General features: G+C 50.2%; 1 protein-coding gene across 4 annotated transcripts in view; it reads left to right on the forward strand.

Annotated features, from left to right (window-relative positions):
* The window catches only part of STXBP1 (syntaxin binding protein 1), a 59,302-nt gene extending 44,007 nt beyond the window's left edge, over positions 1-15,295 (forward strand). For 2 of the 4 annotated variants that reach the window (XM_081067412.1, XM_081067411.1), the window contains exons 15-20: positions 215-324; positions 1,371-1,472; positions 3,086-3,171; positions 6,454-6,608; positions 8,116-8,241; positions 13,328-15,295. In XM_081067412.1, the coding sequence (XP_080923538.1) occupies positions 215-324; positions 1,371-1,472; positions 3,086-3,171; positions 6,454-6,608; positions 8,116-8,225 (563 nt within the window). In that variant the 3' untranslated portion in view covers positions 8,226-8,241; positions 13,328-15,295. The remainder of the gene's footprint in view (positions 1-214; positions 325-1,370; positions 1,473-3,085; positions 3,172-6,453; positions 6,609-8,115; positions 8,242-13,327) is intronic. The other 2 variants (XM_081067414.1, XM_081067413.1) reach the window with 1 other exon arrangement.
* The last annotated feature ends 1,644 nt before the right edge of the window (positions 15,296-16,939 follow it).

Consider the following 16,939-nt stretch of genomic DNA (forward strand, 5'->3'; position numbering starts at 1 on the left):
AGAAGCAGGGGGCAGAGGGAACGTGGACCAAGATGGCCACAGCCTGGGATGGAGTGGTGTGGGGGAACTGGAATCCTGAGCTTGTCTTTGTCTGACAGTAAAGTTGATGCAAAGAACAGATTAATTTCCACTAATCCTGAGAAGGAGGAGGGGCCCCGTTCCTGAGTGCGTGGTGTGCAGTGGTGGGTGTGGTGACTGCGGTTTGTTCTCTTAGGCATCACTGAGGAAAACCTGAACAAACTGATCCAGCATGCCCAGATCCCGCCGGAGGACAGTGAGATCATCACCAACATGGCCCACCTCGGGGTGCCCATCGTGACAGACGTAAGGGCCAGCCTGTGATGGGGAGGGGGCGGCAGAAGGGAAGCTGGTGGGCCTTGCCTGTTCTCCCCTGACTTACTTAAGGCAGCTTACGATATACACACTCAACATCGAGAAAGAGGAGACAAATAAAATCAGAGGAATAAAGATACAGAGGTGTAAATAAAATAGAGGTTTTATTGGCACCAAGGACCCAGACGTGCACATCAAGGAGTCACACAGTCGTTAGAGCTGAGCTGTGTCTGTGAACCAGCCCATCACAGGGCTCCTGCCGGCTCCGTCAGGTGGGTCTGGCTTTGCCTCGGGACACGCAGACTCAGCATCTTCTGCGAGGGGACGTCCAGCACTTGGCATCAGGCAGTTCCCTGCTGAGTCCCCTGTGCTAGCGATGATGCAGGACCAGGTCTGGGAGGCCCAACCACGCAGTGAGCTCTAGAGGAGGCTGGGGGCGGGGCGCCCGACTCAAGGAAGAGGCGGAAGCACTCTGCAGAGTGCTCGCTAGGAGCCCCCCCTCCAGTAGGAGCCCCACTGTGTTCTTTCTGTCTGTAGGGAGTCAGCCCAGCAGCAGTGCTAATAAAGCTAGAGTTTCGGGTGTGCTCCTTTTGGAATCTCGGAGCCAAAAACTTTGTTCTGAAGCCACCAGACTAGAGACATGTAACTGGCAATTTTAGACCCTTATTCACAAGAGAGACCGATTCCTTTAGGGCATCCTATACTGTTGAAACAAAATCAAAGAATAAGTCACACCTGAAGTAGTATTTTCTCCCATAATCAACTTTATTACTTTTTTAAATACCTGGATTGTTTTAAAATGGCACATATATTTACCCACATTTGCCATTTTTCATGATTTTAGAGAACCAACTTTAATCCAGGTTCCTAAAAGGAGCATATTTTTGGCTTTTCCAGGGAAACTGTCCCCTACTCATTACTCTTTGCCAGTGCTGCCTCTCTGAGAGTCCTCGAGAAGAAGTTCTAGAGGCCAGCACAGTCACGTGGGGCCCACGTGGCCCCTGCCTCAGTCTAATCGTGAGCATGTTTGCTTTCAGTCCACGTTGCGTCGCAGGAGCAAGCCAGAACGGAAGGAGCGCATCAGTGAGCAGACATACCAGCTCTCACGGTGGACCCCGATTATTAAGGACATCATGGAGGTCAGTGACGGTGGGGTGGGAGGGCGTGGAGAGAGACAGCCAGGGCCCAGGGCTCTTCACTTGAAGGCCCACATGCTTCCAGCTTCGCCTGCTCTCAGGTGATGGTGACACCCCAGGTCTCCAAAGCTCGTTCTGGCCTCAGAGCATGTCTGGTCCTGAGGGCTTATGAAGAACAGTCCCAAGAGACCGCCAGGTGCGGTTGCCCAAGATCCATATGGTTTTGCCCCACAGTAGAGACGCCTTAATGACACCATACCCAAAGGTACAGTGAGTAACAAGGTCCACGCTGAGGTGTGGGTGTGCCACGTGACACCGCTATTGGTGCAAAAGGGCCTACGGAATGTCACCCCAATACCTTCTCCCACTGCTCCCCTCCCTCAGCCCTCCGTGCCAGCCAGAGACCCTGCCAAACATATTTCTGCCTCTGCTCTTCTATTTAAAACCACCCGCGTCTGGGCTGTTCTCACTCTCCTCTCCACTTCCTGAATCCGGCCTTCCTTCAGAGGCCCATCGGGTCTCACTGTGCCCACACACCACCCCACCCGTCTGACCCCTGCCCCAAAGAGGCCTCCCCTGGACTCCTGTAGCGTGTGTCAGGGAGGCTCTTTACGCGCCTGTATGCTCCTCGGTGCTTTGGCTCACCTTTTTATACCTTAACTGGCATGTCCTCTGGCACCGTGCCTTGTCCATAGTAGGTGTCTCAGATTTGTAAAGTCTCCCTGTGGTGGCCCTCCCCTCCCTTCTTGTAGAGTGAGGAAACCCTGCATAGAATTCTACTCTGCTAGATCTTTGTGGGGGATGGGAGATAATCTGTCCAACTCCTGCACTTGACAGGTGGGCAGGAGTGGGGTTCTGAGAATGAAGGGTCTTGCCCAGGATCCCTTTGTTAATTCATAGCAGTCCAGGTGTTTGTACTGAATTGTGGGTTAAAATAAATACTTTAAATATATATAGTGAGTCAGCTGCCTATTTTTAAAATCCACAAACTAAAACGATGGGTGAACATGAGACATCTAGAAACATTACATTTCTTTGCTCGGTGCAATAGATAAAGCCAAACCCTGTCTATTCCCTCTTTTGTTTTCTGCTCCCTTTTTCTGCCTCTCCGCCCCAGCCCCCAAAGACACATGTGTGGGCTTCACATGGTAGCTGTAGATGGGATTGTCGATTTCTAAACAGCAGGAGGTGGATAGCTAGGGCCGCCCACCAGATAATTAAACCCTTGGGAAGCGGAGGGTGGAAGGTTTTCTCTGGCTGGAGAGACTCTGCTTGTGTCTAGTTTCCAAACTGGTGGCAAGTGTCAGTACTTTATTGGATAAAATACAACATTTATAATCTCACAAAAGAATAAATTGGAAGGGAAACAAGAAAAATGAATGCAGTCTTTTTTAACTTCTCTTAAAGAGTAGATCTACACGCTTACTCCGTGTATCAGCCAGTGATGGAGCACATGGTCCACATTGGGCACCAGCAGCAAGCGAGGGAGCTCTGGTTGGTGCAGACCTGGCCGTGGTTTTTGCTAAGTGATTTTTTCTTTGAATCATCTCACCTGGGTTTCCGGCAGCTCTTTTCAGACCGGTGGCTGACCTAACATCAGTCTCGTCTCTTTCCAGGACACTATCGAGGACAAACTCGACACCAAGCACTACCCTTATATCTCTACCCGCTCCTCTGCCTCCTTTAGCACCACGGCTGTCAGGTGGGTGAGAATCCCTGAGCAGGCAGGGGGTCAGTAAGTGGGACCGTCTCTGCTTGAATGTCAGCTACACAGTAGTCCTGTTGTGATGCCTCGTGACCCCTAAGAACACTCCCGCTGTTCTCATCTCAGCCAAAGAGCAGGCCAAGTCCTTACAGCAGCTGTGAGGCCTTCCCCCTCTGGTGTCTGTTCCTCGTGACTCATTCCTCACTCTTCCCTTCTCTTGCTCCACTTCAGCCACACCAGCCTCTTTGCTCTTCTCTGAACATGCCACGCTTACTTCTGCCTCAGGACCTTTGCACTTGTTTTTCCCACGGCCTGAAATGATCTATTCCCAATATATCAACATGGCTCGCCTCTTATCGCCTTCAGATCTTTACTCAAGTATTACCCTTTATGATCTTCCATAACTACTGTTTAAAATTACAGTTTACTGGTGTTCCTAGCAGCATTGTTCGTAATAGCTCAAAAGTAGAAATGACCCAAATGTTCATCAACTGATAAATGAGAAACAAAATGTGGTAGAATTATAGATGGAGTATTACCTAACCAAACAAAGGAAACAAAGGACTGATCCAAGCTGCAACATGGATGAACCTTGAAACATTATGCTAAGTGAAAGGACAAATCACAAAGACGACATATTATATGATTCCATTTATATGAAATGTCCAGAAGGGGCAAATCTATAAAGACAAAGTAGGTCAGTGGTTGCCAGGGATGGGGGCTGGGGGTTGGGGAATGACTGCTGATGGGTACAGAGTTTCTTTTTGGGGTGATGAAAATGGTCTAAAATTGATTGTGGTGATCATTCACAGTTCTGTGACTATCCTAAAAACCATGGAGTTGTACACTTTAATGTGTGAATTGTGTGATGTGGGGATCATCACTCAATATAGGTGTTACAGAAAATAAAGGAAAAGTTCCAGCCTCCCCACGACAGTCCCCATCCCCCTTCCCTGCTTTATCTTTCCCCACAGATAACGCGACCACTAGTGTCCTGGTCTTACTTATCTTGTGGATTGTCAGTCTTTCCCGACATGGGTGTCGGCCTCGTGAGGGCAGGGATTGGTGTGCGTTTTACCCTCAGTGCCGAGAGCAGAGCCTGACACGTGGCAGGCCCTTGGTGCATTCTGTCTTCACTTTTGAGTCATGAATTGATTGTAGTTATGAATTAAGAAGGGGGTGAATACATCGTCTGCACAGAGCCACATTTCTCAGATCCGTCCTTGACGGAAACGCAGATGGGGGACACAGGGATGCTTTGGGTTGACTGGGTTTCTGGTGATGCTCAGACTCGTCTCAGCTTCAAGATGTCGGTAGAGAGTCTGTCCCCAGGTTCTACACAATGTGTGTTCTGGGTCATCCACGTGCCTTGTGAGGTCTGTGTTCCAGAGCTCTTCCTCTCATTCTCCTTCTTCCCTAATCTAGAAACCTTCCCTGCTATGCTCTGTGGTGGGGGGGGGGGTACCTCCACTCCACAGGCCTTTCCCTGGGACTCCGTGATGTGACCCCTGTTATAGACTCTCTCTCTGGTGTGCTCTCGCGCCGCTCCCCCCACCCACAGCAGCGTCTGGTACCTTCCTGAGGTGGTAGGGGCTACTCTGTGTTTCTCTGACAGCGAGACCTTAGCTTGACTCCACAGAACAGTCAGGGCTGAACATGAGCTTGGAACAGGAGAGTCAGCAGTGCCAGGAGGACGACCTGGGGCTCTGGCGTAACACTAGGATGTACGCCTTTGTCCCTCTTCTCATACTGTGCCCGCGCCTCCTCCTTCCATCTTCACTTTCAGGCCTTCTCCTGGGGGCGCTGAAGACCTGTGTGGCACATAGGGCACTGTGCACCCCCTCTGATGGCAGAGGAGGCCAAATGTTTATTGTTAACGTTGGAGAATAATGCAGACTCCCAGCTAGTGCCCCAGCCAGGCTGGATGACGATGGCAGAACCTCCAGTGACTGCTCGGGCAGAGAAAGTGACTGAAATTTTGTGTCGGCCCCACAGGGGCCCCCAGTGCCTGCGAGACTTGGAAAGTGACTTTAATGCTGATGGTTGTTATGGATCAGGAAGAAGGGCCGAGATCTCACTGTCCAGAGGGGACTGGCTCTCCTTGTTTGCATTTTTGTTTTGTTCCCTATTTTCTTAACCTACTGTGTTTCCCCGAAAATAAGACCTAGCAGGACAATCAGCTCTAAAAGTTAATTCTGAAGCAAAAATTAGTATAGTAAAATAAGACTGGGTCTTATATAATATAATGTAATATATAATTAATATAACATAATATAATATAATATAATATAATATAATATAATATAATATAATATAATATAATATAATATAATATAATATAATATGGCCAGGTCTTATTTTACTATAAGATTATAATATAATGTAATACCGGGTCTTATATTAATTTTTGCTCCAAAAGAGGCATTAGAGCTGATTGTCCCGCTAGGTCTTATTTTCGGGGAAACGCGGTAGAAGTGACCCATTTCTCATTCTTTCTGAGGACAAGGTGAAGATCTATTGAGGAAGCCCAGTGGCAGAGAGGGCACCTCTGCAGAACTAGGGAACTGAAACCCGTGTGTCCAGAGACAGCTCGGTGTCACCTCTTTTGGGAAACCTTCCACAGTGACACTTGGATAGCACTAGATGGCCCTTCCCTGCGTTTGTCCCCATGACACTGAGCTACTTATTCTCCATTGTAGCTTCTGTCTCCCCACCCGCCTGCCCCACCCACCCCAGTTAAACCATGATTCTTGGTGGCAAGGGCTTTGTCTCCCTCCTGCTGGCTCCTCGTGCTGAGGCGGTCCCCGCACGTTTGGGCTGTGAAGTCCGGCCTTAGACTGTCGTCACTGCTCACTGCCAGCAGAATGTCCCAGACAAGCCTAGAGACATGTACAACCAGGGGTGGACGCCTGGATGAACGTCGTGGTGGGTGAAGCTGTTGCACTTACCAAGCCCGACTTTAGAACCGACCTGAACCTCTCTCTGCCTACATGTTTCTCAGAGTGTGACAGGGTCACGGCATGGGCGCTCTTAGTGATTCTTCTCCCGGCAGCTGAAGCACTTGATATTTTGCACTGCAGTTCATTCACAACACTTACTAAGCATTACTCTGCTTTGGTCACTGGTGCACAGAACGAATGTGTCACTGAGTCACGGAGCTGTGACACGCTAGATACTGTAAGTGCAGATAAACGTAATTAATCTCTCTCTCTCTCTCTCTCTCTCTCTCTCTCTCTCTCTCTCTCTCCCCCCCCGCCCTCCCCCTTCTCCGTGCTCCAGCGCCCGCTATGGGCACTGGCATAAGAATAAGGCCCCGGGGGAGTACCGCAGTGGGCCCCGCCTCATTATTTTCATCCTGGGAGGCGTGAGCCTGAATGAGATGCGGTGTGCATACGAGGTGACCCAGGCCAACGGAAAGTGGGAAGTGCTGATAGGTGAGTAGGCATGTTTTCTAGCAGGAAGGGGCTGCTTCACTGCACTTTGACTCCATTCCATGCTTTGGTGTTTCATTCTGTTTTCAACTGTCCATGGCCCCTGCACAACTAGTCTCTAGACCCATTTGTGGATGGCACAAGCTAAGGGGCGAAGGCTTCCTTCCTCATGTCTACACCATCTCTCGATGAGAGGCAGATGCATGTGGAGGGAAGTGCCTGACCACAGACTCCATCAGCCCCAGGCTCACTGCTCTACCTCTGCCCTGCGGTCTCGTGGAACCAGGGCGCCACCTCTGCAGGCTGCCATTTCCTTACCCAACCAGATGGGGTTGAAACACCCACTTACAGCCCTGAACCAGGCCTGAGGTGGGGCTTGTCAGTGTCCTGGCCTTGGGTTTCACACCCAGAAGCTGCTCACTGAGAGGAAGTGAAATTGTGACCCGCTCTTTGCCTGTCCAGTTGGAGATGGACAGACGTGTGCGAGCAGATATTACCCAAAACCTATCAGCCTGACTGCTGGACTCTGCTAAGGGCTCCCACCAACCTGGACCTACTGCTTTCTGGGTCTGTCACACCCTTTCTGGTATTTCCTGTTTGTTTTCCAGAAGAAAGGAAGCAACTCTTAAGAGCTGGAGGAGATTTTTCTCCCTTTACATGCCTGTAGGAGCTCCCACAATTTCTAGGCCTTCCTTTTTGTCCCATCTTGCCCTTAATAAAATGGTTTAGCACTATCAGGTACATTTTGACTTTGATGGGCAAGAGGTTCTCAGCACATACTACCCTGGCCAGGTTCTGTCCTTTTCCCCTTACCTTAAGAAGATGTGTCAATGTTATTCCTCCCCTTGAGGGTGACCAAGTCTCAGTGCCCACCCCATCCCCCCCAGGCTCTCAGAGCAAGCAGGTTTACAGCCCAGTCCATATGGCCATTCCTGGGTGTCTCAACATGGACCTGGCACTGTTGGCCACCTTCTAAATACCACCATTTAGTGGGGAGATTGGACATCCCCCCTGCCCACTCCCTAACACTTCCCAATACAAGTTGCCATTGCTCCTTGTATTGCTTCTTCCTTTCTGTTACGTAGGGCCCCGTGATTAAGCGCTCCCTGTTCCCTGCTTGCATATGTGTTGCATGCATGTGTTGGATAATTCTCAGCTCAAACACAGCTTTCCTGGGCAGAAGCTGTCATAACCAGGCTCGGGGGTAAATCTCCCTCTTCAGCTCTGGCCCTGACCTGAAGTTCCTTGTTGGGAGGTGGGAACCTGGGGAGATGAAGTGGCCCATGCGGATTCATGGAGGGGCCTCACGCAGACAGCCGACGTCCGCTGTGTGGACTTACCTGCTTTGCGCATGCCAGCCATCCTGCAGTGTGTGTGCGTGTGTGTGTGCATGCGTGTGCTCGTCTTGCTTTCTTATACCTCATTGGCTGCGTAAAATGTAGGCCTAAGTTGGCATGTTCCTGTAACGTACCTTTGTTCAAGCAGTCAGCTGGCCTCTGTTCTCCCGCAGGTTCTACTCATATTCTTACTCCCACCAAATTTCTCATGGACCTGAGACACCCCGACTTCAGGGAGTCCTCTAGGGTATCTTTTGAGGATCAGGCTCCAACAATGGAGTGAGAGCCAAAGAAACAAAGTAAAAGCAGCTTATTACAGAAAAGAAACTCTTCCACTCAGAAGGGTTTTCTTTGATTATTCCGTCACTCTTTTTATTTTTCCCTTTTTAGTTTCTTATTTATTTGATTTTCCTTTAACAAGAAAATGCTTGCAGTTCTTAACGCCGATTGAAAATGTGTCCGCTGCCTTCACACACCCTGCCCCGCGGGCCTCGGGCTCCAGCTTGCAGCTCACGCTGCCTAGGGTTGCCTGCTCAGTCCAGCAGCTGTAGCCCACCGGGTTTTAACCTGAAAATGAGAATAACTGCTGTGAACAGTCCTCCCAAGGGGGCTGAAAATTGAGGGATGCCAGGGGCACGGCGCCCAAGCCTGCTGGCCCCAGGGTGAACTGGTGGGTACCAGGCAGAGAACACGTTACATCCTGGCTGGGACATGGTGTGAACTTGAGAGTGAGGCTAGCAGGCGTTCAAGGGACGGTCGTGGCCAAGAAGCAGAACCAGTGGAGGTGCCCATGGGTAGGTGATCGTGTGGAAGGCTTAGCCAAGAGTGTCAGAATCGGCCCCGAGTCAGGGGTAGTTAGTTTTGTCAGTGCCTTTTTCCTGGGACAGGCACTCATCCCGAGGGACAATTTCTAAGGGACGGGTGAGACCACAAGCCACCATGTACTTGGTGGGCTCCAGCCAGCCACGGAAAGAGCTCATGTCTCATGTTCCTCTGGGGAATACCGCACTTAGTAGTCATTTGCTCTTTCTGTAATTGCGTTTATTTTCATTGTCCTGTGATCCTTTCAAGAGTTGAACAATCACAACCCCCTTTCCAACTGAAGCCTCTTGGTAAGACCTGAGAGCCTCTGGGTAGAACTCTGTTACTGATGCCGTGTGCTCTTTGAAAGAGAGTCTCCTCCCACCACGCTTGTACCTAATCTCGGTTACCTGGGACCCATGGTCGGTTTGGTAGATTACCCAGATTTTATTCTTGTCCTCGTTCCTTCGTCTCTGTCCATCCTTCGAATGTGCTGGGAACCTCGTTAAATGTGTGAACGGCAGACTGATGTGGACGAACTCCACTGCTGTGTTGGTCCTGCCTTGGCTTCGTTACACATCCTATGACGAGGCCGCATTTTGTGTCCCTGACCTCGTGTACTCCATCAACGATGGACCCTGAACATGTCCCTTTCCCTGGGCTGACACACGGCCCGGTGACTCTCAGACTGTGAGTCACCTGTGAGCAGTGGAGAGACCTGGACTCTGGCCCCAGTTGTGCCAAGAGCACCTGTGTGACTGCAGGTCATTCCCACTTACCGGGCCACTGTGCGGAACACCGGGAGGCTGGGTCACAGCCCCGAGGCTCCTGCAGCTCTGCGTCTAAATCAGTAATTCAGACCCGGGACTCCAAGCACGCAGCCCCGCCCACTCCCGCACTGTGGAACCTCGGGAATGGTCCCTCAGAACTGTGGCGAGGGAACATCGGAAGGTGCTTGTTTGTATAAAGGGAGTGGGTTCACCCCATAAGGACTTGCTCTGAAGGTCAGAACAGGAGGCATCAGTTGATCTCCTCTTTCCTTCCCCCACAGAGGGACAGTAGTGAGGTAAGGAATAGCAAGTGGTTGTGAGCCGGGACACTGGGGCTAGCTGTGGCCCTGGCCACCTCTCACCCTGCCCAGGCACCTTCCCCAAGCAAGCGAGCCAGTGGGGCAGTGAATAAAAGTGTTAAAAACCTCAGTGTTAAAAACCAGTCATTGTTTAGAAGCACCCTGGTAGGCTGGTAATCAGAGATACCTCGTTCTGTGTGCAGATGGCAGGTGGGTGGGCTGTTTGCTGCAAGATGTATTTTAAGACTTAGAGAAGGACAGGTGTTGGGTTGAGGCTGTGGCAAAGGCAGACCACTTGCAGGGTCTGAAAGAATCACAAGCCCAGGCACCAAGGGCACCTCCTAGGACCCACTCTGGGTTCCCTGCTTCAGAAGTCTCCTTTGCAAACTGTTTTCCTGTGTTTTTGGTTCAATCAGCAGAGAGGGTCTCAGCTGCCATCAAAGCAAAGGGAGAATGAATAGACTCTGGTTGTACGTTCTTGGCTTATGAAATGCTTTGTGGGATTTTGGAAAGTTCAGTTAAGAGAAAGTGAGGCCCAGAGCCCTAATACCAGGGAGGTCAGAAAGTAGATTCAAATCTGACTTGCCCCTTCTGTTGTGATTGTCCAGGTGACCAAAACCTAGTGCCGAACATTAGGGAGCTGGGTTGTCTTCTCCCGAATGTCGCTATTTGCAGTAACATAGCCTTTAAGAGAAGATGAGTTTTCCCACTCAGCAGTGAATGCGAGTCCGCAGCAGGCGCCTGTGCATGGGTGCCGGCGCCTGGCTGTCCTCTCCCCGCTCCTCCCTCTCCTGGAGCTGAGGCTGGCTTCCCAGATCTGTGTAGAAGGGAGTGGGGATGGACAGCAGGTAAGGCAGACGCCACCAAACCTCGTCTTAATCCCTGCTAATCACGCGTCTTTCAGACTGCCTGAGAAGTGAAATCTGTGTATTAGATTTTCACTTCTACACCCTGGGTGGTTTATTAAAAGTGCTGATCATTAGGGAATGTCCAGAGGCTGTCAGAAGCTAATGGAAGCGGCTGAAAGGCTGGCTGAGACCTCTTGTATGGCACTTACACTTGGCAGAAAGTTTTTGGTTTTTTGTATTGAGTGTTGTGCTTTATTCCAGATGGGGGTCAGACAAGTTTTATTTTTCAGGGGGACTCAGATTTGAAACTGAATTCAGAGCCAACCCTTTGCCCAGCTGCTATTTAAGCACTCCCCTTGCACATCGCCTTCTGGGGCTCAGGAGGCCACAGGGTACCGAGAACTGAAACCAGTGGCATGGCTTCTGGGCCTGGCTGTGCCACCAACCTGCAGCAGTCACGCACTCCACCGCTCTGGGTTTCATTCTCCCATATGTAGGTGCCAGGTGGGCCAGAGCACTGTTTCCCAAACCTGGCAAACCATCACACTCACCTGGGCCGCTCTGAAATCTACACCTACCCTAGCGGCCTCCCGGACATTGACTCAGTAGGTCTGCTTCAGCTGAATGCAGAGACGAGACCCGCTGATCTGTAAGAACTCATCCAATTTTCAGATTCCACTAGTGAAGAAAGAAGGAGTTTTGTCCTAGCAGAGCTCGCTGTCTGGCCCACAGCTTTGAGTCTTTTGGATGACTTTGTTTTTAGAGGCCACCGTTCCCATTTCACAATCTTCCACTTATGTAGAATAAGAGGCACCCTCAGAGCAGTAGAACCCACTTGCTGTTCCAGAAGGCATACGTGGGTTCAAAATGAGACCATTTGCAAAGTGTGGATTAAATTCACCCCACTCAATTTGCCAGGTTTGTAGTGGTGAAAAGTTTGGCCATGGTATTAAAACAGTACAGATGATTGGGTGTCAGAATTGGCTCTCCAGTGATTCGGATTAACACGAGCTGGTCTGGGCCTTTTAACAGACCAGGTGAGGGAGGGCCCAGGAACCTGTCTCTTGTGCAGCGTCCTGGAGGCCTTGCTGCTTGTCTCATACTCTTGGTCCCGAAAAGTTTCTTTTAGTCAAAGACTGGGAACATCAGATGGTCAGTGATCAGATAATATCAGAAAATTCTAGAGCATGGATTCCTTAACCTCTTTTGGCCTCTCTCAAATCCTGAATTTGCATGTAAGCAAGGGTAGGCAGCAGTTTGGGGATGGGCATCTGATCAGAAGTCCCCTTTTGATTTTTCCTCTAAATCAAGTCTGCTTTCCTGTTTCCTGGAACTCAGTGGATGGCCAGGGAGGAGGGCATCAGGGGCCATTTTCTCTGACCCTTTGCTCTGCCATGCTTTGCCTTTACTTGGGAAGCCCTGAGCCACTCCCTGCATGGAGTAGCTCTGGGAACTAGCCACTCACAGCAGTGACTGGGTGTTTGGGGCTTGAACTGCAGAGAACGGCATATTGGAAGAAGCCCCTCTCACTAGAGAGGGCTTTACAAGTTTTCTGCCTGTCTGGATGACCAGGAAGGTCCCAGGCCTGTGGTTCCAGCAGTCGCGGGTCAGCTGAGCAGGTAGTGGTCAAAAGCTTAGAGACCTTGGTATGTGGAATCATGCCCAGCGAGCCAGCCAAAGCCACCTTTTGCCTGCCCTCGGGGTGGAAATCTGGCATCCTGACGTTTCTGTTCCCCTCATCCCATGAAGGCCCATTTCCTTGCCTGCATCTCCAGGGAGGCACATTTTCAAGTATGGATCTCTTTTGTTCAGTTCTTCTTTCCCACCAGGATTTCTTTCTTTGAAGCCCACTGCTGCATGTGTGCAGGCCTCATACTCACACACCAGTCACTTCTGTTCTGTTTGAGTAAGTCCATGTCCAAACCACACGGTCCATGCATCTTTTTTTACTGCACTTACTATCTCTCCTTATGAAAAAGGACTTCATTTATTTTTTTATTTTTTATTGTTTTATTTTTGCAGAAGTATATCTGATTCCATTAGCTTAAATTTTTGCAAGCATTTCTAATTTCTTACAATGCGCGGTCTCTGCAAGGTAAGGCCTCAGGTACCCCGGTCCTCTCCCTTTCACACCTGAGGTCCCACCCATCACGGCAGTATCAACCAGCTGGCTTACCAACCAGCTGACTCCCAGAGGTCAGTGGTTTCCCCCAGGGTGCTCTGCCCATCAACTGCCTCACTATCAGGTACCATGCTTTCCACACAGGCCCCCACATCACCCCTGCGCCACTTCCAACCTTTTCTCCTGCCTTATGGTTTGGAATTTCTCTCCCTGGCTTCCCCTTGAGTTCAAAAGGCAGCTGTCCCCATCCTCTGGCAGATGGCGCTGAGCCCTGAGGGAGAGGCGTGCTCCTTCCTGGGTGCAGCCTGGGACCCTGCCTGAGCCAGAGGACTTGTTTCATTTATCCACAATCTCCAAATGTCTCCCAGGCCTATGACATGGCCCCAAACCCCAATCCCCAGTCCCCTCCCTGCTTCCACTGACCAAGCCCAGGTGGGTGCGGGGAACGGACGCAGATGTGGGAATCTAGAAGAGAAGGGAAGGAGGAAGTGTGCAACACGAGCACCGAGCACCGGCAAACTCACTCTCTTTTCTGCCCCCCCCAGGATCCACGCACATTCTCACCCCACAGAAACTGCTGGACACGCTGAAGAAACTGAATAAAACAGATGAAGAAATAAGTAGTTAAAAAAATAAGCCGCCCCTCCAAAAACCGAACCCTGTTCCCCAAGCTCCGCAGCCCCTGCCGCTGACCTGACTGCCTTGGTTACTTTGCTGACCCCGCTCCCTCCATCCCTCCCAACTCTGCACGCCCTGGCCGGCACTAGGCCGCTGCGTTCTCGTGTTAAATGATGCCCTCTCCTCCTTGGAAACAAAAGAAAAGAATGCATTGTGTTTTTTAAAAAGAGTTAGCTTCTGTATGTATCCTAAGAGGAGAAGTTCACGGGTAAGTGGCACGCTGCTGGGGAAGTTTCGGAACTGTTTGAATGAATGGACACCTTTTCCCTGTGGGTTCTGATTCCGTGACCTTGTACATAACCCAGTACGAATTGTGCACATTGCTTGAGTATGGGAAGTTAGATGCTTGGGTGTTTTCCAAAACCAGCCTTGGATTGTTCCTGTTCTTGTTGGGACTCATAGAGATGTCTGTTCTGGGAGTGTTTCAAACTGAGGATTAATCTGTTCTCTTCACTGCAGTTCCTACCCCTCAGGGCTTGCTCTCATCCAGATAAGCTTGGAAGTGAAGATCAGGTGGCATCCCGGGAGGTTTGAGCTGGAAACCACCTCTTTGATTTCCCCAGGGGCTCGTCCCTCCGGTGCTGTGGCTGTGGGTGGAGGTGAGGTGTCCACATGAAGTCAGGCTGGGTGCCAGCCGGTACCCAGCCTGGCCCAGGTCCACAGCGCTGGGATCCTGGGGGAGTCATTCTACAGTCCAGGTCACCCTGCCCGGAGAGACGGGTGAGGAGCAGGCTCCCACTGGGAACCTTCGTCTCTTGGAGAAGCAGTTAGGCCTGCTCCTTTGACCGGACTCCTTCCTTCCCAGGCATCATGCCCATCACCTCTTTCTTATTGGGGTCAGCCTGGGGTAAAGCTCAAGGGTCAGGAATGGACTAGAACAGAATGGGTTCTGCAGGCTGCTGGTCAGAGGGCCCATCCCCTCAGGCGTCACGTAGCCGGAAGACGAGCCTGTTGGATTTATACAGACCTTTTCCCACTCAGATTAGCCTCAGTTTAAGATACTTCATACTTTATTTTTTGTAGTGTGGGGTCATATGTTGTCGTGCTTGTAAGAGAAAATGATCATTTTATTCTCTGTATAAAAACTCAGCTGTATAAAATTTAGCTCTAATGCAAAAATTAAAGAAGCAAATGCAGGCAGGATGGCTTGTCATCCTCAAGACTCAGCAGTGCTCATTCTCCGGGAGTGAGTACCATTTGTTCTGCTGCTGTTGTCGTGAAATATAATGACAGTGGAAGTCACAAAAATGTCCCCTGCCCGGCCCCCTCCCCCGCCACCCTCGAACTCCTGCAGACCATGTGTATATTACTGTCTCGTGATGTCATTGCAAATGTGATGTATGCTAGTTAACACCCCTCCACCACCACTTTCCTTTCAGAATAGGTTCCTCGCCCGCCTGATAGATGCATTGTGGTGTTCTCTTCTCAAGGCTTTGAAATGTCCCTTTTGCGCTCAGATTAGTTTTCAGGTCTGTCTCCCTTCTCCCCCTTAAGATATCGATCTTATTTCCTTAGGACAGAACTGTAGGTACTTGCATTGGTTTGTTTCTTACTGTTACTGCTTGTTTTGTCCCTTCCCCTTGACCAAACGATGCTCATGCTTCAGGACCTTGTTTGTCGAACATGTTGGTTTTTCCTTTGTCTGTTATTTATATAAAAATAATTTATCAAAAGGATATTTTAAAAAAGCTAGTCTGTCTTGAAACTTGTTTACCTTGAAATTATCAGAATCTCAGTGTCTAAAAGTATTGAAGCACAAACATGTATAATCTCTGTACTGTTCTGTACTAAAGCACTTGAGTCTAATAAATAAATCAGCGCCCATTCAGTGTCCAGGGTGACTCTGGTCTGGCGTTACTGTGGGAAGTGGCGGGAGAAAGGCTTCTGCACTGGTTCCCGACAGAGGACGTCGGCCACCCCAACCTTGGCTTGGACTCTGCTGGATCCAGGTCACCGTTACTTGTATTAGGATCTCTGGGTGTCTGACATTTGGGGACAATCTGTGAAGCTTGTCTTGGGCCCCTCACAGCAACAGGCACTGCCTGTAGACGAGGAGGTCTTTCCATCGCCCTATTCCTCCCTGTCTAGAAGGTTTCTGTCTCAGGGACTGCAGAGCTCTGCCTTTGTAAGTGCTCCCTTCTCGAGCATGTGGTGATGGTGTATGCAGGGCAGGTGGTGAGGTCACTTTATCAGTGTTACTGCTCTTGTCCTCTGTCCCTGCTGGCACACTGTCTAGCCTTCTTATGAACTTCTGTCCAGATCGGAAGCTGGTGTGTGTCCTGCTTGTCTCGAAGGCCTTCCATGACCTGGGGAGACTGCAATGAGCTTTGCCCCGCCTGCATAGGAGACCCTTAAGTTAGGGTTGGGGTCACACTGGAAACCTGCTAGAACACTGGGCATAGGGAAATGGGGTTATTTGTAGGAACTCTTGTCTCCAGTTACTCTCTCATTCAAATCCTTACCTCCTTAGTAGCATTAAGAAATTTTAACAGGTCAAAGCCAGTTGATGGAAGTTGCACCTCCCCAACCCAGCTGTTGTCCGGTGAAACTTGCCTTAAGTGAGGTAATGATGACAGTGACCATCTGTTGAGTTCCTGCTCCATGTCAGTCCCCTCACATACCTTGTCTGTTGGGTGGGTCCTTCCCATTTTACAGATGAGGAAGCTGAGGCTCAGTGAGATGCAGTAACTCACAAATCTCCCTCCAGCTGGGGAGCATCCGACACTCATTGGCTTATGTCAGGAGTTGCTTCACCAGTAACCAAAACACTTCGGAATGGGATCCAAGATCAGAATTTTTAAATTCTAAATTGTTCTACACAGTGTCTACATTAAAGCAAAGTAAATACTGTTTGCTCCATCTGCCCAGAGGCATCTGTGTCCTCCAGGCCCACAGTAGTTGTTTGCAAGTCTCTGTCCCTGATTGTTTCTGACATCCTTTGACTCAGGGTCCCTGGCACCTCTTTCCATTCCATCCCCCTCACTACCACCCAAAGGCAAACAAGTCTGGCCTTTTTTATGCTCCCGGCAGAAGTCCTGGTTCTCCTGGACTTCTGTCTACAGAGGGAGCTTGCAGGTCATTCCTCCAAAAAGTCTCCAACGGTGTTAAATATTCTTGGAGGGGCAGGTGGTTCTGAAACAAACCAACGCAGATAGCGCTGAATCAATAAGCAATCCTAAACCAAGACAGGTCCCTGAGCTGCAGTCTGTCACTCTGTCTTTCTAGGGGCCCAGGTCCAGGCTAAGGGTCTCAGCCAGACCCTGCTAAGAGGCTTGCACAGCCAACTCAGTGTGACACCAGGCATTTGTTCCTGGGAGGCAGAATGACAGTGACTAGGAGCACAGACCTCAGCATCGGGCAGGCTCAAATCCACATGATCTTGATGAGGGACTTTGTCCCTCCTGTGAGAGATGCCTGTGGAAGAGTGACACTGAGCTGAAGGATAGTTTTGCTGGATATAGAATTCTTAGTTGACAGTT

This window comes from Rhinolophus hipposideros, assembly GCF_964194185.1.
Source record: "Rhinolophus hipposideros genome assembly, chromosome: 11".
NCBI classification, from domain to species: Eukaryota; Metazoa; Chordata; class Mammalia; order Chiroptera; family Rhinolophidae; genus Rhinolophus; species Rhinolophus hipposideros.